At 40.4% G+C, this 24,412-nt stretch overlaps 1 protein-coding gene across 1 annotated transcript; it reads right to left on the minus strand.

Annotated features, from left to right (window-relative positions):
* Positions 1 to 706: 706 nt before the first annotated feature.
* Positions 707 to 23,567, minus strand: LOC109212928 (40S ribosomal protein S5-like). Its single transcript, XM_019376659.1, has 5 exons — positions 23,437 to 23,567; positions 15,071 to 15,339; positions 14,536 to 14,738; positions 14,274 to 14,356; positions 707 to 919 (listed from the first exon to the last, which is right to left on the minus strand). The coding sequence occupies exons 1-5, from the start codon at positions 23,536 to 23,538 to the stop codon at positions 707 to 709; spliced, it is 870 nt and encodes a 289-aa protein (XP_019232204.1). The 5' UTR covers positions 23,539 to 23,567.
* Between the last annotated feature and the right edge of the window lie 845 nt (positions 23,568 to 24,412).

The following is a 24,412-nucleotide window of genomic DNA, read 5'->3' on the forward strand; positions in this document are numbered from 1 at the left end:
TACTGCATTTAAGAGGCCAAGAGTAGTGGGACATGGAGTATTTGTCAGCAAAAGTGGCTATACATGTGTTGAGGTAATTAGCATTTTGGTTGCTAGTTTTGAGGTTACAAGTTAAACTCTATTGTTTGATATCTGTTTTTTTTAAACCTAATTTTCAGCAAGGGAGGCCTGTTAGTAGGGTAATCGACAGTGGAAGGAACAATGGAGCGGTTGAAAGTTCAGCTGTAGTGACTGGTGATCTTGGTTATAAACCAAGTAAAGGCTTGAAATGAAAAGGAAAACAAGCAATCACAACTAGACAACTTCAACATAGAAGTGCTTTACTACAGTATTTAAGGACAAAATCACCAAAAGCTAATGAAAAAACTGGAGGTGTTTGAGCTTCAACACTACTCTATTGGGAACTGTTGTATGCGATACTATGATTGTGTTTTGGATAATATTTTTGTGGTGCAAGTTATGATGTAAACTATTAAAACTTGTTTTACTTAAATGCACCTTATGGGATGTAATGTAAAACTAGTCAATTGTAGACCTTTTGAGCTCTAATATAATGTGTTATTTCTAGCTTTCCTTGTATTTTTAATTATGTGAAAAGATCAAACATATAGCAATGACAGTACACTTTGTAGCATTTGAAACAAAAGCAACAACCAAGTTTCAGATTACACTTCCTAGCATTTGAAACAAAAGCAACAACCAAGTTTCAGATTACACAATACTTCCTAGCATATGAATAACCAAAAATACACATTGAAACATATACTAATAATAAGCAACATCTTAAATTTTTCTTCTTCTTCAATTCAGCCTCAAGTTCCATTTTATCCTTCTGTAAGCCAAGAATTATCACCTTTGATTGGCCAGGAAATTCCGGATCATACCACTGGAAGAATCCACAAGCCACAAGATCCTTAGCCTGAAAATTTTAACCAAACCATTATAAATAAAAGAAAAATTTAGCCATATTATATCACATAAAATATGATGACTTGAAAGATGATTACCCATAGTACTTGCATCCAAAAAAACGTCTTCCTGGGTTAGCATTTGTCGTTGATGTTCTCAAAGAAGCAGGCTGCCCACAACCACAAAATATATTAAACCTCATGACTCTTCTACAATGGGTATTCTTCTTTCAAATTAATTTGGGTAACAATGAAGGATGGATAAAATGAGAAAGATAAAAAATAAACTCAATAAACAGAGAGAGAATTTAAAATGGATTAAGATGAAGAGAGAGATAAAAAGCGTGAAGAAATGTGAAGAAATGGTGAAGTAAGGTGAATAAATGGTGAAGAAAGGTGGAGAAGATGGTGTTATATAAAGAAAAATGGGATAAAATATAAGTTTTTTAAATAAATGGGCTAATTAGCCGTTATTCAAACTGTCAGGTAGGCCCCTTTTCATGCTGATTTTCACCTTTCACGCGCTCTTGCGCAACTGATTTCACACAATATGCCATATAAGCGACGGGGGAATTTTATTATGAAGCGGGATATAGTTCAGGGGGTTTTCAGGGACACTCGATAGTTTAGGTAGTAAACTAACAAAAATCGTATAGTTTAGGCAGGTTTGAGGGTATTAACTCTCTATTTATTTTACCTACCTACACATTGTATTTTTCCTGCGATGAGGTGTCATTTGACACCCCTTCATGTAAGGTGGCTCTACCACTGGACACCAGGTCTTGGCACACACTAGTAGACTTATGATTTTGGGTTGTATTCCCATAGTTATGTTTTCATTTAGCTGCTTTCGTTTGATCGCTTTAAAAATCCATTATTCAGTAAATTCTTGAAATTTAAGGAGAGTTAGCTGTTTGAAAAACTTAATAAATATGGAACACTATATTGTTCACTGTTGGCTTGCCTAGCAACGGTGTTGTGCGCCATCACGGCCTAAACTAGAATTGGGTCGTGACAATAACCTTTGGGCAAAAGCCACCCTTGTTTGTAGTTAGGCAACACTTTTCGGATGTGGTTAAAGGCCTAAAATGTTGTAATGAATTTTAAATAATTCTTTTTGTCTTTAATTTAGCTTTTGACATTAGTTTTTGACAATATGGAAGCTATATAGAAGTACTTATATTAATGAGATATAATTATTGTATTTCTGTTTACTGTATAAACGGTTATCAAGTTGGTGGCTCAAGTTGCCAAAATTTTGTTGACTTCAGAAGTTCGCTAGTGGAATTTAGTAGGCGTTTGGACATAAAAAATGTCAGATCAGGAAAAAAAAATTGAACTTAAGTTGAGAAAAATATTTAAAAATTAAAACTGTATTTGAATATGCATTTTACTATATTGCAGTTTTGTGACAGAAATTATTGTTGCTTTGAAACTCATCTTCAAACATTTAAATTCTAATGTATGACCCAACAATATTAAAAATGACTTTTTTTCGGAAAAGAAATATTCTTATGGACAAACGAGTCCTTAAAATCTTCGTTATCGGCCTCTAGAACTATTTGGAGTTATACGTTAGTAGGGGTGTTCACGGTTTGACGGAAAACCGATCCAAACCGAAAATCGAACCAAACCGATTAAGTAAACCGATATTTTTTTTGATTTGGATTGGTTTTGGTTTTAAATTTTAAAAACCGATAATATTTGGTTTGGTTTTGGTTCTATTTTAAAAAATCGAAAAATAAACCGAACCAAACCGATTAATTATATATAAAATTTAATAATTATTTATATACAATATAATATCTTTTTGTTAATAATTTTAATTGTTATTTTGAATTTTGGTTTATCCTGTTATATCTTATAAGATTGTCTAAGCCCAAAACAATAGGATTCGACCAATTTTCTTTTCATTAATAGACTCTAATTCTCTAACCCTCCGCACATACTTTTGCCTAAAAGAAGAGTTAAAAAAAAATCACCGCAAGAGTAAAGAAAGCACATTCAAATTGCAAGACAACAATGGCTAAAGCTTGAGAAAGCAAACTTTTAGTTTGTTTTTTATTCATTCTTTTCATATAAACATGTAAATGAACTTTCAGTTCTCAAAGAAATATATAAAAAGCATAAATTTGGCCAATTATTTTCAGATTGTTGTCTAGCGTTGTTTTAATATTATCGACTTATTATTAGCTTACTAAGAACCGAAAAACCGAACCAAACCGAACCAAACCAACAACAATCAAACCGATGGTTTGTATTTAATTTGGTTTGGTTTTGGTTTTAAAATTTTAAAAACCGATTAAATTGGTTTGGTTTTGGTTTTAATCAAAAACCGACCAAACCGAACCGTGAACACCCCTATATGTTAGTTTCAAATTTTCGTGGGAATTAACTTCAATTCATTTTTCCGTGGCTCTCTTGTCAATCTCATTCTCTCTTCCCCTACTTCGAGTAGCCTTGTGCCCTTATGATTTGTATCTCTCTTCCTCGTTGTCTCAACCGTTTCAAAGAGTGATATGTCGTAAATCCTGAAGACTAATCTACTCGAGAAAGAGAGAAGGTATACAACTACTAGCACGACGATGTGGATCGAATAACAACAGATCCATACTCGTTAGCGCTGGGCATATATTGGGTAAAACCGATAAATCAAACCATTAATTATTTATTGGGTTATCAGTATCTGATTATTGGGTTAACGGTTCGGTAACGGTTTAATATTTTATCACTATTGGGTTATCGGTTTGGGCCTTGGTTTGCCAATTTTGTTAGTGGGTTAATCGATAACTGTAACGACCCGACCGGTCGTTTTGAGCTCTAGCGCATTGTTCAGCAGTCTGAGGCCATGAACAGCTTCATTTCAGGTATTTTTGAGTTGTATACGCCGGGTGGCACTTATATACCGTTTTCTTCTAGTTCTGCTTAATTTAATTAAATGTTTCCGCAAGTTATATGAATTTCCGCACTGTTAGGCTTACCTAGTTGTAGGAACTAGGTGCCATCACGACATGTTCATGGAGGGTGAACTGGGGTCGTGTCAAGTTGGATCAGAGCTCTAGGTTCATAGGAGTCACGGAACACAGGCCGGTTTATTAGAGTCTCGCGGATCGGTACGGAGATATCTGTACTTATCTACGAGAGGCTGTGTAACCGTTAGGAAAATTTCACTTCATTTGATTCCCTGTCGTGCGAGATTTTTGACATCACAATCCTAAACTTCTGCCTTCTATTCTCTCACAAATGGTGAGGACACGTGCTACTCGAGGAAGATGACCTTCGGAAGGGTGTAAAGTTAGCAGCAATTGTGGGTTCAAGTGCCACGAAGATAGATTTTATTTGAGGCAGCGGCTGAGCATCAAAGGATGAGGAAAGACATGTGGGAAGTGTCAGGCGGTGGCTAAAATTTCTAGGAGGCCGAGTATAAGAGGCCAAGGGCCGAGTAGTCGATTAAGGGGATGAGTTCCGCCAAAGTGGGAGAGTGGCGGAGTTACATATGGGCTTTGCAGTGGGGTGACCACGTACCTTAAGGAGAGTTTGGAGTGATTTGAGAATATTAGTGATTGGTGATTGGGGTCTACGGATTAAATGAGAAGTATGAGCTATTATGCGACAGGAGATTTGATATAATGGGAAGGAGCTTCTTGAATGAAGAAGGATACAACATAACTTTGGATTGGAAGAATATTGCCGAACATTTAATCGATGTCCACGAGGGGTGAATGGACTTGTGCAACTGGAGAGTGAGCTCGGACTCAGGATGGATTATTGATGTCGTGGTGATTGTACACCATGCAGTAGCGTTGGAAGATGCCGGGGAGTGATTTCTACAGGTGGGTTATTCCTGCGAGTCGGTTAGCGGTCGCGTGGTTGGCGAGGCTTGTGCGAAGAATTCTATTGGTTATATAGCGAAAGGATCGGTCGAGCGAATGTTATTAATGATTCAGAGTATAAAAAGGGGGTTTCTAAAGTAAGATATCGAGAATTTTGGTGGTTGGTTGCGCAAGATTATGTCAATAAGAGATTAAGAATCCTGGTGAACTCCAGAGTTGTGTAATAGTGGCTTCAAGCTAAGTGGGAGAGTCCCACCGCCTATGATTGGGTTGCATGGTTAACCACTTGCGAGGTTTTCAGGTTGTTAGCATATTTCTGGGTTATTCGGCTACGGGAAAAGAACATAAGTGGTAATTTGAGCAAAGGAATTGTTAAAGGGTGCTATGGTTGGCCTTATTGGCTCATGTTCAGACTTGGAGAAGGATTCGGGACTTATGCCTTGTATGGATGCGGGTTTCGAGGGGAGTGATTCCGCCGGGTGCCTCGTCGAGAGGATATTCATGTGTTATAAGATTCATGGAGTTGATTATATTCGGGACCAAGTCAGAGCGGGTGGCTCTCAGCAACGGTCCTAATGGATTCAAAGAGAGGTAAAGCATGGTGCCTAATGATTTCGAGCCTATAAGAACAGCTAAAAATCAAGCTTTTGCAGCATGCTTATGAGTGGAGACCCAGGATGTCCTGTGATGTTTTGACTTGCGGTGTAGCACTTGAGAGAAAGATGAGAAGGGACTTCGGACTCGTAGAAGGATTAGCAGAATGGGCATGTCAGTTGAGGGTGCGAATGAGCGCACAAGGAAGGTATGAAATGGTTCATGGGATTTGAGACAGCATGGTCTCGCGGTTCCAGGTCAGTCGGGGTGAGTGCGGATGGAGTGTGTTATGTGTTGAAAGGAGTTATTGTTATTATTAAGGCAATCGGGGTAAATCGAAGGCAGATATATTGGTTAACCATAGTTGAGTTGGCGTATTGGTGGTAGAGGTCAGTTCCTTCAGCGTGATCAAGTTATGCGTGTGATTTGTGGCGGTACGTGTGAGGCTTGTCGGTCGTCGAATTAATGTTGTTCAGAAGCATCTTCTGACATGGCCTGTTATGTGTAGGCGGATCCTGGAATGGCCATGGTGGCTTAGGCCACTACTTGGAGATTTGCATATTCTACAGTTATGAGAATTCACCTAAGTGTTGCAACGGTTCTCCTGAAGTGAGTTAAGTGAAAAGCTTTTATGTGATGAAGTGTTAGCCTAATAGCGGTTCCGAAGCTATGATGAAAGCATGTTCTATCGTATGTTGGCATGTTAGGTGCGGTGAGTGGTATGGAATTAAAAGTAAAGATCAAGGTAACAGCTCGGTGTGAACAGATGTCACGAGCTCGGATGAGCAAGAAAGGAGTTTCGATGTTTGAGGTAAGTTGGTTTTGTCATCAGCGTCACCTGAGATCGGTGTTTGGTAAAAAGGGCTTTGCATCCTGGTTAATGATTCTTGACCGCTTTTCAGCGTTAGTGCGGTCGGTGGTTTGGAGGTACGACCCAGTTATTTGTTATGGTAGGATATATGAGAAGATTGTATAAGTGTGGCAGGTAGTCACTGGGTTGATTAAAGACTTAAACCAAGTATGGAGGTTGTGATGATATCGTTGATTTGAGAATATATGCCTGGAGGGCACTCAGTTTATTGAGTTGTAGACTGCGGAGGATTTACTCCTGAGTGATGATTGTTCTTGTGTGTTATGAAAAAGGGAAGTTATGGACCTTTGAAGGGTTATTAGCCTAGTTGGTGCAATTAGAAATCGGCTTGAGGTCAGTGGATTGATTTAAATGTGAACAAGGGCTTATATCAGGCCAGATGTGTTCATCTCAGCAATACGCTCCTTTTGGATGGGAGTCGGGGTGGTATTTCGCTGTCAGCTATTTCTTGTAATGATGTATTGCGTCGTGTGAGTTGTGAGACGGCTTGGTGAATTTCTTATGTGTTGAGGTTCCGCATAGAGATGAGGCTATATGAGCAGGATGGCTCTTGAGATTTCAGATCATATATCGCACTTCAGTTGTGCTCGAGTTTGTGGATTTATAGCGTTACATGTCTCCCCAGGGAATGGTATTATACACTTAGCGTGTTTATGATTGATATTCAGTATTTTGTTGTAATGAGCAATTTAGCTCGATGTTCATCTCCTTATGTGAGTTCCACGTATGGATCGGGTGGCATGCCGCCATGGGTATGTTATTTGGATCGGGTGGCACGCCGCCATAGTTATGTTGTGTGGATCGGGTGGCACGCCGCCATGGTTATGATTGCTCGGATTGGGTTGCACGCCGCAACAGTGTGATGTCCAGTACAGCTTCCCATATCTGTTTATTGTGTTCTGTTTCCTATTTTCTGGAGGAAGCTCATATTAGCTGTGCGCCCGTGTCGCATGTATGATTCGCGAGTGGGGTAATTGAAATTTCTTTTCAGAGTTCTTTTTCCTTTTTGTATCGCATTCTAATTGGTAGCCTATTGGCACATTGTGGCATCATATGAGACTTTTGGTCATGTCGGGGTGGCTTATTGCCTGAGCAGTTCGTACTAGGTGAGACGAGATTGTTGGATTCAGGATCAGTGCAATCCGATTACGTGAAATATATTAAGGAGCAAATATCATTATTTGGTTCAGAATGAGATAATGGTCCTTGTCAGAAGTATAGACTCAATGATTGGTTGACTCGACAGTCGATTATGAATTTCTGCACATCTCTTCCGTCGTGACGGCATTGTAAGTGTTAGAGTAAGAGCTGTGTATGTCTTGGGGTGCAATGAGAGCACCAGATTCGTAGGATTTTGGCTAAGTCGATCAGAAAATGTTATTGTGGTCCGGTGAGTAACGTGATACGAGGTGTGAATTCAACAAAGTTATGCAGCCATGTTTGGGTACAGCGTGTAGCGACTGATATGGTGATCTTATGTTGGAAACAGGTCGGGCATAGAATTCCGGATGTTGGAATCGGGCTCTAAGGCTTATTTGCTTGAATAAAAAGGAATATCTTCAGAATTGATCGAGCTGATGTGCTCAACTGAGTGGTAGTAGCACGGGAAGGTGCATGAGAAGATAAACAGTGAGTCCAGACTACTTCAGTGTAGTTCTCAGCACGTTCGAGGACGAACGTACGTTTAAGTGGGAGAGGATGTAACGACCCGACCGGTCGTTTTGAGCTCTAGCGCATTGTTCAGCAGTCTGAGGCCATGAACAACTTCATTTCAGGTATTTTGACTTGTACGCGTGGTCGGAATTAAGTTTCGGGAAGTTTAGAGTTGATTTGGGGAGAGAATTCTCATTTCGGAAGCTTAAAGTTGGAAGAAATTTCATAAGTTTTGGTTGAAGTGCATTTCAGTGATACCGATGTCCGTTTGGGATTCCGAGTCTGATATACGGAGCCGTTATCTTCATCTTTTTCCCGACTCAGGTACTTCTTTCTTTTGTCCGTTCGAGGACGAACGGTTGTTTTAGTGGTGGAGGATGTGACGACCCAAAGGGGGTCATCACTTGTTTCTTTCCCATTCTGTACTTCCGAGGCCTTGAAAACCTCATCTAGGGTTGCCTCGATTTGCGTGCGCAGTCCGGGCGCGTAGCCGGAAAGCTTAAATATGAATTCTGTGAGAAAAATGCTAAATTTTGATATTAAATTGAATAAATTTGACTTCGGTCAACATTTTGGGTAAACGGACCCGGACCCGTGATTTGACGGTCCCGGAGGGTCCGTAGGAAAATATGGGACTTAGGCGTATGCCGGGAATCGAATTCCGAGGTCCCAAGTCCGAGAAATGAATTTTTGTGTGAAATTATTTTCTGGAAATAACTAAGGAAATTGGAAATGAAATTTGATTAAAAGACTATGGTATCGGGCCCGTATTTTGGTCCCGGCGCCCGGTACAAGTCTTATATATGGTTTAAGCGCTTTCTGTAAAGTTTGGTTGAAAACGGACGTCGTTTGACGTGTTTCGGACTTAAAATGGAAATTTGATATTCTATGAAGAAATTGGAAGAAATCATGAGTTTTGAGGCTTGATTCGACGTTTATGATGTTATTTTGGCGATTTGATCGCACGGATAAGTCCGTAGGATATTTTTGAGGTTGTGTGCATATTTGGTTGAGGTCCCGGGGGCCTCGGGATGATTTCGGGTGGTTAACGGAGAAAATTTTGAAGTGTTGCAGCAGCTGATTCTTCTCTTCTGGTATTTTCGCTTCTGCAGCTTGGGAACCGCAGAAGCGGAGCCGCATAAGCGACCATCCCATCGCAGGAGCGGAATTAGGGCTCCCTCAGCTTTCCGCAGGTGCGGAAGATTAACCGCAGATGCGGTTACGAACCTGTGAGACTTCTATCGCAGATGCGGCCCTGGGTCATTTGTGAGAAACCGCAGAAGCGGTAAGTATTTCGCAGAAGCGGCCACCGTAGGTGCGGTTTAAGACCGCAGAAGCGGAACACCTGGATTTTAGTTAATAGCCACAGAAGCGGCATTTGTTCTGCATCAACGGGACCGCAGATGCGGTCCCTTGTCCGCAGAAGCGGAAATGCCTGTGCAGATATAGAAATTCCGAGGGTTAGATTTCATAAGTTAGAAAAATCAAATTGAGCTCGGGGAAGGGCGATTTTCAGAGGGTTTTGAAGAGAAGACTATTGGGTAATGTTTCTTTAATCACTTCTAGTTATATGTCATCATTTTGTAGTTAAATTCATCATTAAAATTCGAATTTGGGATCAAAAATTGGAAAATTGGGTGAAACTTTAACACTAAACTATTGGGTTTTTGAGTGGGTGTTTGACCTCCGATTTGGGAGATTTTTATATGGTTAGACTCGTGAGAGTACGAGGGTTCTGGAAATGTGAAAATTATTCGATTCCGAGATGTTGGCCTGAAGGGCATTTTGGTCATTTTACCTAATTTCACGCCGTAGCTTTGAATTAAATAGCAAAACCAGTTGTTTTCGATATTGTTTACAATGTGTAATTGAATTGAATAGATTTAGGCCATTTGAAGTCGGATACTCCTGGCAAAGGCGTGATTTCTAGTTGATTTTGAGCCGGTTTGAGGTAAGTGGCTTGTCTAACCTTGTGTGGGGGACCTCTTCCCCTTAGGACATGATATTTGATATTTGAAAGCCTCGTACGTGAGGTGACGAGCGCGTACTTGAGCTAATTGTTGGAAATCCGTTTTTACTTGAAGTATTTAAATTGAGTTTTTTTTTCTTGCTTACCTGTTTATTTTGAATTGTAAGTTTGTCCTATGCTAGTTTAGAGAAGCATGTTTAGTTGACTTACTTGCTTAAGTGCTTAAACTGTCTTGTTATATTCCGTGGAGCATGTTAGGCTAGGATTTCTATTACTTGTTCTGAGTTTAGCATTTATCCTAATGTGTTGGGCTGTTATTGTGTGTTTTAAATTGGGACTACGGGACGGCATTCCGGGAGATCCCCCTGTACTTGTTATGTTCTGGATTGAGGTGCGGGATACCAAGAGATCCCCGGCACATGTAAATGTAAGATTTGAGGATACCAAGAGATCCTCGGGATACTAAGAGATCCCTCGTGTGAATGATGAGGATACCAAGAGATCCTCGGGATACTAAGAGATCCCTCGTAATGATGAGGATACCAAGAGATCCTCGGGATACCAAGAGATCCCTAGTGTATATGATGAGGATACCAAGAGATCCTCGGGATACCAAGAGATCCTCGGCTATTACTTCTTGTTGTGAGCAGTATTCCTTATATTGTTTTGTTTCTGCTTCCTATTACTGTTTCCCTTATTTATCCTGTTTAGATTCTTGATGTAGACTTTATCTATACTGTTTCCCTTAACCTATTATATATTGTGTTTTACCTCAGTAGGGCCCTGACCTTTTCTCGTCACTACCCAACCGAGGTTAGGCTTGGCACTTACTGAGTACCGCTGTGGTGTACTCATGCCCTTCCTGCACATGTTTTTCATGTGCAGATCCAGGTACCTCCACTCAGGCGCACTATCCTTGAGGCGAGGAGATACACGGAGACTTCGAGGTATATCTGTCGCGTCCGCAGACCAGGAGTCTCTATTCTATTCCAGCTTTAGTACTTAGTTTATTCCTTTTCTCTCAGTTGTTTAGATATTCTGGAGTTAGAGCAGCGTACTATGTTTCTGATAGCCTGTGGTTCCCGTGAGTTTCCGGGTTTTGGGTTGAGATTTTAGGCTTCCGCGATTTATTTTTGAGTTGTATACGCCGGGTGGCACTTATATACCGTTTTCTTCTAGTTTTGCTTAATTTAATTAAATGTTTCCGCAAGTTATATGAATTTCCGCACTGTTAGACTTACCTAGTTGTAGGAACTAGGTGCCATCACGACATGTTCATGGAGGGTGAACTGGGGTCGTGACAATAACCCAACAAGAATTAATAAAATTATGACTTTACCCTTACGTATATACATATGCTAGGGCTTCAGTTCATTCTCTCCTATTCTTTCTCAGCCGCAGTTGCTTCATCTTCATTCTTCATGGACCTTACTAGTTACTCCTAGCATAAGTCTTTAGTCTTATACATTAGACTTTTAATTTCTATAACAAAATTCATCTTCATATAGAGATTGCTCTATGGTTTCTTTTTTCAAATTAGGCATTTGACAAACAACATCTAGTTTATCTTGGACTGTTTGAGGGCTTCAACGCTTGTGGAAGTGCAGGTATTGTGTGAAATAAAAATTCTAAATCAACTATTGTTGTTATCACATCAGAGGAGGCAGCTAATGCCTTGGAAAATTTTGTGGGAATTGCTACAGTTTGATAAGTATTTATCCAATAATTTTTTGGTGAAGCCTATAAGGATTGAGTAGATGTTGTTTTGTTAACTTGAATTTGAAATGTTAGTATTATATGTTTTGACTTGTTAATTTTAAGGTGAAATTGCTACTACTTTATATTATTATTAATGTATTTGGACAACTGTTATTGAAGAATTAGTACTATTCCAGTTGTGGCCATTGGACAGAACGCAGAAATGGGTAGTATACTATGAGCCCGTTTGGATGGGCTTGTTTTAAGTGACTTTTAAGCCAAAACAGCTTTTAAGCCATAAGTTAGAAATTCTAGCTTTTGGCTTTTGGCTTGTTTTTGTCATTTTAGCTTAAAAATAAGTGCTTAAAAGCACTTTTTTACTTTACCCAAACACTACAAAATGGCTTAAAAGCACTTAAAACAAGCCAATCCAAATGGGCTATATATGTGAATTCTTCTTCTCTTTTTTGCTTAACTCTAAATTGAGTTATCTTATCGGGTAAACCAACAACCAACCGATAATGATCGATAACCGATTAACTGATACCTGATAACTGATATCTTATCGGTTTATCAAATTTGTAAACCGATATGCTAAACCGATAATATTCATAATCGAACCGAACCGACCGATGCCCACCCTTAATACTCGTAACTTTAGAAATATCATGCCGCTTATTTTGTAATATATATTTGAGGCATGTATAGATTCTTTTTGTGCAAATAATAAAATAATTATTTTTTTGCTTCTTTTGAGAATAAAAATAATTGTTTCTATTTCTAAGACAAAAAATAATTTTCTTAAAACAAATTAGAAAAGAAGTGATCTGAAATTAAACCTGAGCACTTACTGAAAAATAAAACCATTTGATGTGTTTTCGTACTCATTTGATATTTGAGGGTCATTAGCTGCTATTGTAACTGAGAGTATAGTCTAGCATTTTAGATATTATGGCAACTCCGCCACTGCTATTGTAACGAGGAATGCTGCTAACTGCAAAGTTATTGCTAGGTGAAAAAGTTAAAATTATTAGTCGATTCTACAGTAAATCAGATTGGAGTGCTCATAGTTACTATTGAATGTTGTCTAGTTGGAGTCCCTAAATTAAGGACACAATGTGTATTTGGACTAATAAGACAGATCAAATAAGAGTGTAGCTTACTTGGCCAAAAAAACTAAAAAAAGGTAGTTGCATTTTTTGGTTTTGTTAACGAACTACACTCAAGGTGATGATAATATAAATTAATTTTCAAGCATAGGGGAATCAACAAATCAGAGTGGCGCAGCGGAAGCGTGGTGGGCCCGTAACCCGAAACCTGGCTCTGATAAATAGAGTAGCTTCTACATTGTGCCCCAACTTTTTGTCCTTTTTGCATTTCCATGAATCCTAACTAAAATCTTAACAAGAACAACCTTTTTATTGGGAAGAAGATAAACGAATGGCCCAATTTCTATAAATTACCAACTTTAATGATTCTTCCTAATTCCTATCAACTTCGTTCAACTAAAAGGGCTTCGATCATTTTCCCTTTTTTCGATTTTTTTTTTAAAATACGTTTGTCCATAAAATTTTGTAAGTTTTGGAGATATTTCAAAAATAAGTTTTTCAATAATCAAAAGGTGGTTTTGACCATTGTTTCATATTTTTCAGAAAACCCTTTTTCTTCACTCATAAAATTGCAAATATTTTTTCAAGTGAAATGCATGTCCAAACATAATTTCAAATTCCAAATACCATTTTCAACTTAACTCCAAATACTACTTTTTTTTCTTCAAAAATTATATTTTTTATGTCCGAACGCCTTCTTACTAATTCCAATAAAACACAGAAGGATATCTCCTGACTTTTCCACTAAAATTTTCTCTATTATTTTGCAATCAATTCTAAACTGCCTTTCATCTCTCCTAATTCTCAAGGAAAGCAGATAAAGGAAATATACAACTTAATTGACAGAAAGCAAGAAGTTATGGTAACATAATCTGTTGGTAAATTTTAGCATAACAAAGAGCACAAAGGGAAAGATCCCAAAGAGATTCAGCAGGATCATATACAATCTCCATGTATTCTTGAACACCATTCACAACATAAAGTAAGATATCTGCATTTCTACTTTTATTCTCTCAAATTTTGTGAATCCCATTTCAGCTGTACTCTCACCCAAAATCTAACAATTCTTCAGAAAAATCAAAGCCCCATTCATGTTGTGAAGAACACGAACTCTCATCGAACTCATCGGAGCAGTTTATCAAATCAGGCTTATGTTTTCAGTCTGAGATGAACTTAAATGAAAAATCTTGATAAGTTTAGAATCAAGAATTGACTAATTGATTAAAAACTAATAAACCACGTCTGCATAAGCGAGCTTCATTCAGCTCAATAATTTTGACATTCCTAAGGAATTATCTTGACATCATGTTACATATCTGAAAGCATCGACCACATTCAGGGACCACAATAGCACTAAGGCACACAAAAAATCACCAAAGGAACTTCATGTTTTAACATCTATAATAACAATTCCAAGCAAATTAAGATTTAACAAAAATACTGAGAATCCGAGAAAATGAACTTCAAATTTTAACATCTATACCAATTCCAAGCATATCAAGCTTAAACACGTAAAATACTCCAAGAAATTAAATCAACAAGGAATAGCAGATGCTGACAATTGGATCCTTTCATTTCCATGACAGGCTAAAATACTACATGAAAAAAGAAATGAGAAAACGACATATAACCCAAAACTGTCTTGTAAACTCCAATATCGACCTCTTCAATGGTTGGCCTTGGCAACCCTCTCAATCTCATCCTTCTTTTTAATCGCATAGCTGCAGAAACAAACATAATCCACAGTAGTAAGCAAATAAGTTGCAAACATCCAAAGAAAGTGATTTGGAAAAACAAAGGTGCACCAATAAAGTATACTATTTTATAATGAAGCAGTAAGTTCGAAATATATCTATAATTTTCTAAGATCAGTGAACACTCAAAATCTCAAGCCTTTTACCTGTTTGAAGAACCCTTGGCAGCATTGAGAGTTCATCCGCAAGACACTCAGCTATGGTCTTGATGTTCCTGAAAGCACTCTCACGTGCACCAGTTGTCAGCAAATAAATTGCCTGGTTAACACGGCGAAGTGGAGAAATATCAACAGCCTGACGCCTTACAACACCAGCTGAACCAATACGAGTTGCATCTTCCCTTGGCCCACTAGATCATCAAATGGAGAAGACAAAGTTATAAATGAGACAGATATGGGGTAGGCATGAACTTCACTTAGAAAAAAATGTTGAAGCAAGTTGAAAATATGTGCACAGAAATCATTATTTTATATGAGATACTAGTCAAAGTGTCAAACTAGTATTTCAAATGATCCACCAGCATTTTGGATACTCAACGTTCAGTATTTGCAAATATAGATGGCCAAACCAATATTTGCAAAAACCGAAACAACATTTGATGCCAAGATGGGCCCATCGCTACCCCAAAAATAAAGATTCAAGAACATGTGGATCAATTAAGTGCCCATCATCAGTGCACACCTGTTGATGACAGCATCAACAATGACTTGAATTGGGTTCTGGTCAGTCAACAAATGAATGATCTCCATTAGCTTGATGATGCGGACAACCATTAGCTTCTTTCCGTTGTTCCGTCCATGCATCATAAGAGAGTTGGTGAGCCTCTCAACAATTGGGCACTGGGCCTTCCTGAAATGCTTAGCCTGGTATCTACCAGCTGTGTGTGGCATATAAACTGGATGCTTGGAAGTAGTTGCTGTGATGTAATCCTCAACAGAGATGTCATTGATCTTCACCAAAAAGTGAGATCATAGTTATAGAGAAAACTTTTAATTGTATTCAAGATAAGTTTCAGGCTTGCTAATAGAGGAACTTTAGAATAATACTCAACTAAAAATGGAAGAAACAGAAGTAACAATCACCTAGGTATTAGTTAACACTCTTCATTTTCTATTTCTCTCCAGTGTCTGTTAACTTTTAAACATATAATTCTAACAGAATGTTCCCCACTTCCTGTCACGATCCCAGTTCGCCCTTCGTGAACATGTCGTGACGGCACCTAGTCCCTACGACTAGGTAAGCCTAACAATGCGAAAGATAAACCATAATTGCGGAAGAAAGTAAATAAAACTGAACTAGAAAAATAAAATGGTGTTTAAGGTGTCGCTCGGCACATACCACAACAATTCTCGAAGCTAACAACATTCCCAAAATCCGGAAACTCACAAATCACAAGCTAAGAGGATACATAAGGGGCTCTGACTCAGGAATATCTATACAAATGAGAAATACTGGAAAAGCTATACTTATTACAGAAAGCTGGAAAGGGACTCCTCGGTCTGCGGACGTAGCAGATATACCTTGAAGTCTCTACCAGTTCGCCTCCTTCCAAGGCTGACAGAACTGAGCGGAAGTACCTGTATCTGCACAACAAAAATGTGCAGAAGAGTAGCATGAGCACACCACGGCGGTGCCCAGTAAGTATCAAGACTAACCTCGGTGGAGTAGTGACGAGGAACAGTCGAGGCACCTACCGGTCAATAAACAGTATAATCATAGGAATAATGGAAACGACGTATAATTATGTAAAGACTGCATGAATGACCAAAAATGCTACAATTCACAATAAGGAAAAATACAACAAGTAACAACGAGAATATAATAAATGATGATACGAAATGACGGCAGAATCACAAATCCAAATCCTAAGGTCACAACACAGCAAGGGGGAAAACAAGTCAATAACTCATATCCTACAATGATGTTCACAAAGGTCTTACTCAACTCTTTCCACAATTTCACCAAGTCTCGGACAAACCACAACTCGCGAAGACCCGGTATCTGAAAATCTAACAATTGGCATCCTGTGCCCCATCAATCTCATGGTCATGCTGACAACTAACTGGCTAACTAGGGCCACTCTCCCAAATATAGTGGATAACGAGGGCGTACCTCCACCCTTAGCAAAAATCAGGAGGAATTCATCTCTATTAGGAGTGTTCGGCTACGTGTATGCTTGTGCAAGTATTTTTAACAAGAATTCTACCAATTAAAAAACATAAAAAGGGGAACGGACCGCACGTACGAATGTTTCCTCACAACTTCCAAGCGGTAACGCTCATACAGGTAAGCAACCCACAGTCACATTATTAAACAAATAGGAATGCCTCCACAGGCCGTCACAATTCTTTACAATCATCCCTGACATAGCCCACCTTATTTCGCCACGTGTGCAAATAATAATATAATAGGCACCGCCTTATTTCGCCACACGTGCATCACAATGTTCCCTCCTTATTCCGCCACATGCGCAACCCACATGTAAGCATATAACATATCCCGCCTTATTACGCCGCATGTGCAAAACATCAATCGCAACAATAGCACGGCAAAGACCTCGTGCAACCCTTCAAAATCAACCGCACGGCAGAAACCTCGTGCATCACAATATCAACAACCGCGCACGGCAGAAACCTCGTGCATCACAATAATCACAACCGCACGGCAGAAACCTCGTGCATCACAATATCAACAATCGCACGGCAGAAACCTCGTGCATCACGATATCAATGCAACACAACAAATGACAATATATGCAGGAACAAAGCAAGAGGATCAACTCAAGCATTTCCGTTCACCAAAAGACGGTACAACTAACTCACAAGGAATAACCGTAACAGAGAAATACTAAGCGCAATAAGAACAACTCAACAAGGGAGAAATAATATGAAACAACGATTCCATAATACTAAGTTCAACAACAAGGAAGTTAACATGAATCAAATAATTACAATTAAGGAAATTTCAACTAAACATGGGATATCTAACTTCTTTCCAATTAAGACCAATTAATCACGCGAGAGGTAGAATAATGCTTTCCAGATAAAGACAAGCAGTTAGGAATGCTAATGTGACTACAGAAGGGTAATTGTCTACAGTTAAACAAGTAAAAGTCAATTAGGCAACAAGAATAACCAAAAAGGGCAGATAAATTCCAAGTAAGTCATGTAGAGGTGAAACTAATAACAGGAAACTCAATCATAACAAGAACAACTTCATATTCGGTGATTACAAGGATCTAAGAGCCTAAAAGGGGCAATTTTCCAAAAATAGATCCGAGCACGCACTCGTCACCTCGCGTACAAGGAATACAATCAACAAGGAAGACTCAAATCCTAAGGGGAAGTCCCCCACACAAGGTTAGGCAAGATACTTACCTCGAACCGGCTAAAATCAACTAGCAACCACGTTCTTGCCACGAGTACTCGACTCCAAATAGCCCAAATCTATTAAATTAAATCACACATTGTAAATAACATCTCAAGCAACTGATTATACTATTTAATTCAAAGCTAAAGCGTGAAATTAGGCAAAATAACCAAAATGCCCCTCAGGCCAACGTCTCGGAATCGGATAATTTTTTACGTTTTCAGAACCCTCGTCCTCTCACGAGTCTAACCATATAAAAATCTCCCAAATTGGAGGTCAAACACCCCCTCAAAACTCAATAATTCGGTCTATGAAGTTCTACCTATTTTTCATTAAAAATCTGAAATTAAAGGAGGAAATTAAGAGGAGATTCATGGAAATTGGTCTAAATCGAGTGAGAAGCACCTACCCAAGTCGCACAGGTGAATATCCCTTCAAAAATCGCCAAGAACCGAGCTCTAGAAGTCAAAAATGTGATAACAATGGTGAAACCCTCGAAATTGGAATTTAATATGTCTGCCCAGAAAATTGGTCATCGCGAACGCGGAAGAAGAATCGCGTTCGCAAAGAAGGAAAAGTGAAGGTGTTCAGTTACTCATCGCGAACGCGACAACACGTCCGCGAACGCGAAGAAGAAGAATTTGAAGGCCCAAGGACTGCCCTTTGCGAACGCGTGAATTTGTACGCGAGGTGAAGGGAGAGGCAGAGCTTCGCGAACGCGAGGCTCTAAACGCGAACGCGAAGAAGGATTTTCTAGGTGGCCAAGATAAGCCTTCGCGAACGCGAAGGCCATATCGCGAACGCGAAGAAGGAGTACCAGAAGCAGCAACAGCAGTTCAAAAGCAAGGGGAAATGGCCCGTAGCCCATCCGAAACACACCCGAGGCCCCCGGGACCTCAACCAAACCTACGGACATATCCTATAACACCATTCAAACTTGTACCAATTCAACAAGGATTTGAGCCTAAGAACTTCAAATTTCATCAAACACGCTTTCGATCAAAAACCTAACCAAAACACGTCCGAATGACCTGAAATTTTGCACACACGTCCCAAATGGCATGACAGAGCTACTGCAACTTCCGGAATTCCATTCCGGCCCTTGGATCAAAAACTCACTATCGGACCGGAAACTTCAAAAATTCAAACTTCGGCATTTCAAGCCTAAATTAGCCAGGAACCTCCAAAATACATTCCGAACACGCACCCAACCCCGAAATCACCTTACAGAGCTAACAGAACCGTCGAATTTCCATTCCGAGACCGTCTTCACACATTTCTGACTACGGACCACTTTTCAACACTTAAGCTCTCATTTAGGGACTAAGTGCCCCAAAACTCTCCGAAACTCAACACCGAACGTCCCAGCAAACCAAAATAGCAGAAATGAACTTAGAGGAAGCAGTTAATAGGGGATCGGGGCGTGAATTTTAAAAGCGACCGGTCGGGTCGTTACATCCTCCACACTTAAACATTCGTTCGTCCTCGAACGAGCATAGAGAACACACCTGAAGTCTTCAATTCACTGAGTGCGCACTTCCAACATACACCCGCGGGTGATCCCACGTCACCTCAATCCACTTAAGCATGACGACACCATCTCAACTGAAATTTAGCCTTCCTAGCAACACCACTAAGCTTACAAGCCAGAACTCTTACCTTCCATCCATTTCTAAAAGACCCGATCCTACATTCATATCCGGTATCAGTCTCAACCAACTACTTCAATACCAGCCAACACACACAGGGTACAACCACACAACATGCCACATCACACATAGGCCCACAATAACATTTCTGATAGCAATACTTGCCTGAGATCAAATCCGAACCGGCCATAAGCCTCATATTCAACAGGAACTCTTTTCAAACCTCCACAACACTGGCGATGATACAATAACCACGAAAACCGCATAAAAAAACACCCGAATAATCAAATCTCAGCCAACACCAACGGGTACACACCCCACAAGCTAAAACTCAAGAAGCATAGAATGGAAATGACTGAATATGAGAAAGGAAACACATAAGGGAACTAACAAGCAAATCAAACTAGCACAAATTCTTCTAAAACACAAATCGACAAAAACATCTAACAAGAAAGAATGAAAGCATATAAAAGACTCACAAGGATCTTATACTGATATAACTCTCACCGCAGTACACAGCCCGGTCTTAACATATCAAAACACCTGAAATCACGAGGGTCCCGCCCTCATTACTGAATCACAAGTAGGGCACCCATCGACCCATCTAGAGACTCTCACTAGATCAATTCCATCTACAAATTACAACACAGGCTGGCTCCCACACCAGTGGAGCATAGAAATCACAGCTCGTAACCAAGAATACTTAGAGACCACATCAAACCTACCGGAACAGACAACATGAATTTACTGCTAGCCTCATAACTCTCAACAACAGCTAGAAACGGACGATAGACACGGCTATCACTCATAGAACCTCCCAACAGAATAATCACGTAACAGAGTACAAATCATGAAACGCTCCCATAAATGGAACAACAAACAAGGAGACTCGCTCCAATAAGCAGAACTGTGAAGAACTACAGATAGTGCCCCTCTATAACAAACTGAATTCGTACCTGAGTGACATTAGCTGGCGCACCGGCCTCAAACCTACTATATGAAACCCATCAACGAGCTGGGCCTCCCCCTCTTGGGCGCTCTCTACCGGCCTGAATACCTCGATGTGACACATCGGTCCGAAGTCTGGGACAATCTCTCACCATGTGGCTAGAATCTCCACACTCAAAGCACCCTCTCTGCTGACGAGGCAGTGGGAACTGTGCGATACGGGTACTCCGAGACCCATGAACACCTGAGTCACCATGCAAAGCCTGAAACGCGAACTGAACTGGCTGACCTGCAAAACCTCTACCATGACGCACCCTGCCTCCAAAATAAGGACCAGTATATCTCCTCGGTCTACGAGGACTCCTCGCCTCCTCAAACTCGCTCTCCTGATCTCGTCTGCTCTCTCTCTCATGACCCTGCCTGCCCTCTCTCTCTCTAGCATGGATACCCTCTATCCTCCTAGCAATGTTCACCACCTACTGATACGGAATATCCATCTCCAACTCATGGGCCATGCTGGACCTGATGCTAGGAATAAGCCCCTAAATGAACCGGCAAACCTTCTCGCGAACAGTAGAAACCAAGGTTGAGGCATGTCTAGCCAAACTGGTGTAACGGACAGCATACTCCGAGACGGTCATAGCACCCTGACGCAAATGCTCAAACTCCGCGCGCCATGCATCCCTGAGGCTCTGAGGAACAAACTCTCTCAGAAACATATCTGAAAACTGGGTCCAAGTCAGTGAAGCTGCCTCGTCTGGGCTGTCTAACTCATAGGTGCGCCACCAATCATAGGCGGCTCCTCGAAGCTGAAAAGTAGTGAAAGAAACCCCGCTCGATCCAGAGATACCCATAGTACGGAGAATACGGTAACACTCATCAAGAAACCCCAAGGCATCGTCTGATGCTAATCCACTGAACACCGGAGGATCATACTTCTTGAACCTCTCTAGTCTCATCTGCTCCTGCTCGGAAGTCGCTGCCATGCCCTCGGGCTGAACTGGTGTCGCAGGCGGCGCAGGAATAATCTCTGGGACCTGCTCAACCTGTGCTCGCTGCTCAGGAGTGCGGACGGCGGGAGTCTGTGCTCCTCCCCCGGCCTGGGATGTGGCTGCAGCAAGGGGAAGCATCCTGCCTGAGCCAAAGTGGTGTACATACTCATGAACTGTGCCAAAGTCTCCTGAAGGGCTGGAGTAGTAGTGGCAGTAGGCGTGTCAGGTGCCTGGACTCCGGCTGGATCTGCTGGTGGTACCTCGACAGCAGCTCGCGCAGGTGCTCTCGCTGCACCACGTGCGCGTCCTCGAACTCTACCCCGGCCCCGACCTCCGACGGCTGCAGCAGGGGGCGCGGGTGCCTGATCACCTCGGGTAGTACGTGTCCTCACCATCTGTGAGAGAGTAGAAGACAGAGGTTTAGGATTGTGGATGTCAAAAATCTCGCACGACAGGGAAATCAAACAAAGTGGAATTTTCCTAACGGTTACATAGCCTCTCGCAGATAAGTACAGACGTCTCCGCACCGATCCACGAGACTCTAATAAACCGGCTTGTGATCTGTGACTCCTATGAACCTAGAGCTCTGATACCAACTTGTCACGACCCCAGTTCGCCCTCCGTGAACATGTCGTGACGGCACCTAGTCCCTACGACTAGGTAAGCCTAACAATGCGGAAGATAAACCATAATTGCGGAAGAAAGTAAATAAAACTGAACTAGAAAAATAAAACGGTGTTTAAGGTGCCGCTCGGCAAATACCACAACAATTCTCGAAGCTAACAACATTCCCAAAACCCGGAAACTCACAAATCACAAGCTAAGAGGATACATAAGGGGCTCTGACTCAGGAATATCTATACAAATGAGAAATACTGGAAAAGCTATACTTATTACAGAAAGCTGGAAAGGGACTCCTCGATCTGTGGACGTAGCAGATATACCTTGAAGTCTCTACCGGTTCGCCTCCTTCCAAGGCGGACAGAACTGAGCGAAAGTACCTGTATCTGCACAACAAAAATGTGCAGAAAAGTAGCATGAGCACACCACGGCGGTGCCCAGTAAGTATCAAGACTAACCTCAGTGGAGTAGTGACGAGGAACAGTCGAGGCACCTACCGGTCAATAAACAGTATAATCATAGGAATAATGGAAACGACATATAATTATGTAAAGACTGCATGAATGACCAAAAATGCTACAATTCACAATAAGGAAAAATACAACAAGTAACAACGAGAATATAATAAATGATGATACGAAATGATGGCAGAATCACAAATCCAAATCCTAAGGTCACAACACAGCAAGGGGGAAAACAAGTCAATAACTCATATCCTACAATGATGTTCACAAAGGTCTTACTCAACTCTTTCCACAATTTCACCAAGTCTCGGACAAACCACAACTCGCGAAGACCCGGTATCTGAAAATCTAACAATTGGCATCAATCTCATGGTCATGCTGACAACTAACTGGCTAACTTGGGCCACTATCCCAAATATAGTGGATAACGAGGGCGTACCTCCACCCTTAGCAAAAATCAGGAGGAATTCATCTCTATTAGGAGTGTTCGGCTACGTGTATGCTTGTGCAAGTGTTTTTAACAAGAATTCTACTAATTAGAAAACATAAAAAGGGGAACGGACCGCACATATGAATGTTTCCTCACAACTTCTAAGCGGTAACGCTCATATATGTAAGCAACCCACAATCACAATATAAAACAAATAGGAATGCCTCCACAGGCCATCACAATTCTTTACAATCAACCCCTGACATAGCCCACCTTATTATGCCACGTGTGCAATTAATAACATAATAAGCACCTTTGTGAACCATAGGTAAGGATCTACATAGGTAAGGGATACCAATTTTTGCTAGAAAAATCTCAGCCTTGTAGAGATGTCTATATACCAGCAGAAATTATGTAGAGAACTTCTAGTGCTAAATGGAGCAACATAGTATAATTTAAAGGAAGTACATTCAGCTTGATTCTTCTAGGAAAAGGAAGGAGTTCTTAGCAGCAATAAATATGTCATTATGAAAAAATGAGTTATTTAAAAGGAATTAAGAGAAATGGAAGGTACCTGAACATCGTCGTAGGTCCAGTAATTGAAAAGCATAACATCGTTGTGAACCTTATTCTCTGCGCTTGCATCTATGGGGGCGGCTACTACACCTGCGTCCATAGTTTCTTCTCTGCTCCGATTCTTCACCTGCTGTACTAAATCTAATAGTTAAAGCAATGCTTTTCGTATGATTTTTGTGTTTGTATATACAGATGAAGAGATAGAGAGAATAAGGAGAGAGTTGTTCACCTTCGGCGGAGAAGAGTCTGTGCTGCTGTCTGCGGTCTGCTACTGCTGCCGTATCAGAGAATGAGTACGTTAAAACCCTAGAAAGTATATAGCATGGTTTCGGGGAAGTTGGGCAAAGGCTAATGCGATAGCTCGGCCCGATAAATATTGGGCTTCTGCTCTGCTGTGTCGACGATCCGACTTTATTGTCAGGCCCAAGTCCACTGTCTTTGGGTCACAAACAGCCTGAAGAGATTTTTACCTAGATGTATGTACTATATTAGAAACTTATTTATTCTCACTGTTTAGGTTTTAACTTAATTACAAGTTGATATAAAATTTATCAATTATATACAAATTAGTATTAATGAGTATCCCTTTATATTATGAATTGAATAGGGAATATCAGTTATTTCCCATATCTCTCTCTCTCTCTCTCTCTCTCTCTCTCTCTCTCTCTCTCTCTCTCTCTCTGTTTTTCCCAATTTTTCTTCCTTCAATGTTCTCTGCTATTTATTCTTTCATGTTGTGCAGAGTTTTAATAGAATCCATCAATGGATTCCAATCGTTTTACTATGAGTTTTAACTTTGCAATTTTCTTTCATGTTGCACAATTGGTGTTCAAATTGAGATTGTCAATCAATAAATTTTGAAGGTGTTTTGCTCTCTATCATTGACAGCCATTAAAAAGCTTCAAAGTTTTGAATTCGAATTCATATTTTCAAAAAATATTATTTGTTTGGATTTGGTGTTGTTGCAAATAATT

Source organism: Nicotiana attenuata, unplaced genomic scaffold (assembly GCF_001879085.1).
Source record: "Nicotiana attenuata strain UT unplaced genomic scaffold, NIATTr2, whole genome shotgun sequence".
NCBI classification, from domain to species: Eukaryota; Viridiplantae; Streptophyta; class Magnoliopsida; order Solanales; family Solanaceae; genus Nicotiana; species Nicotiana attenuata.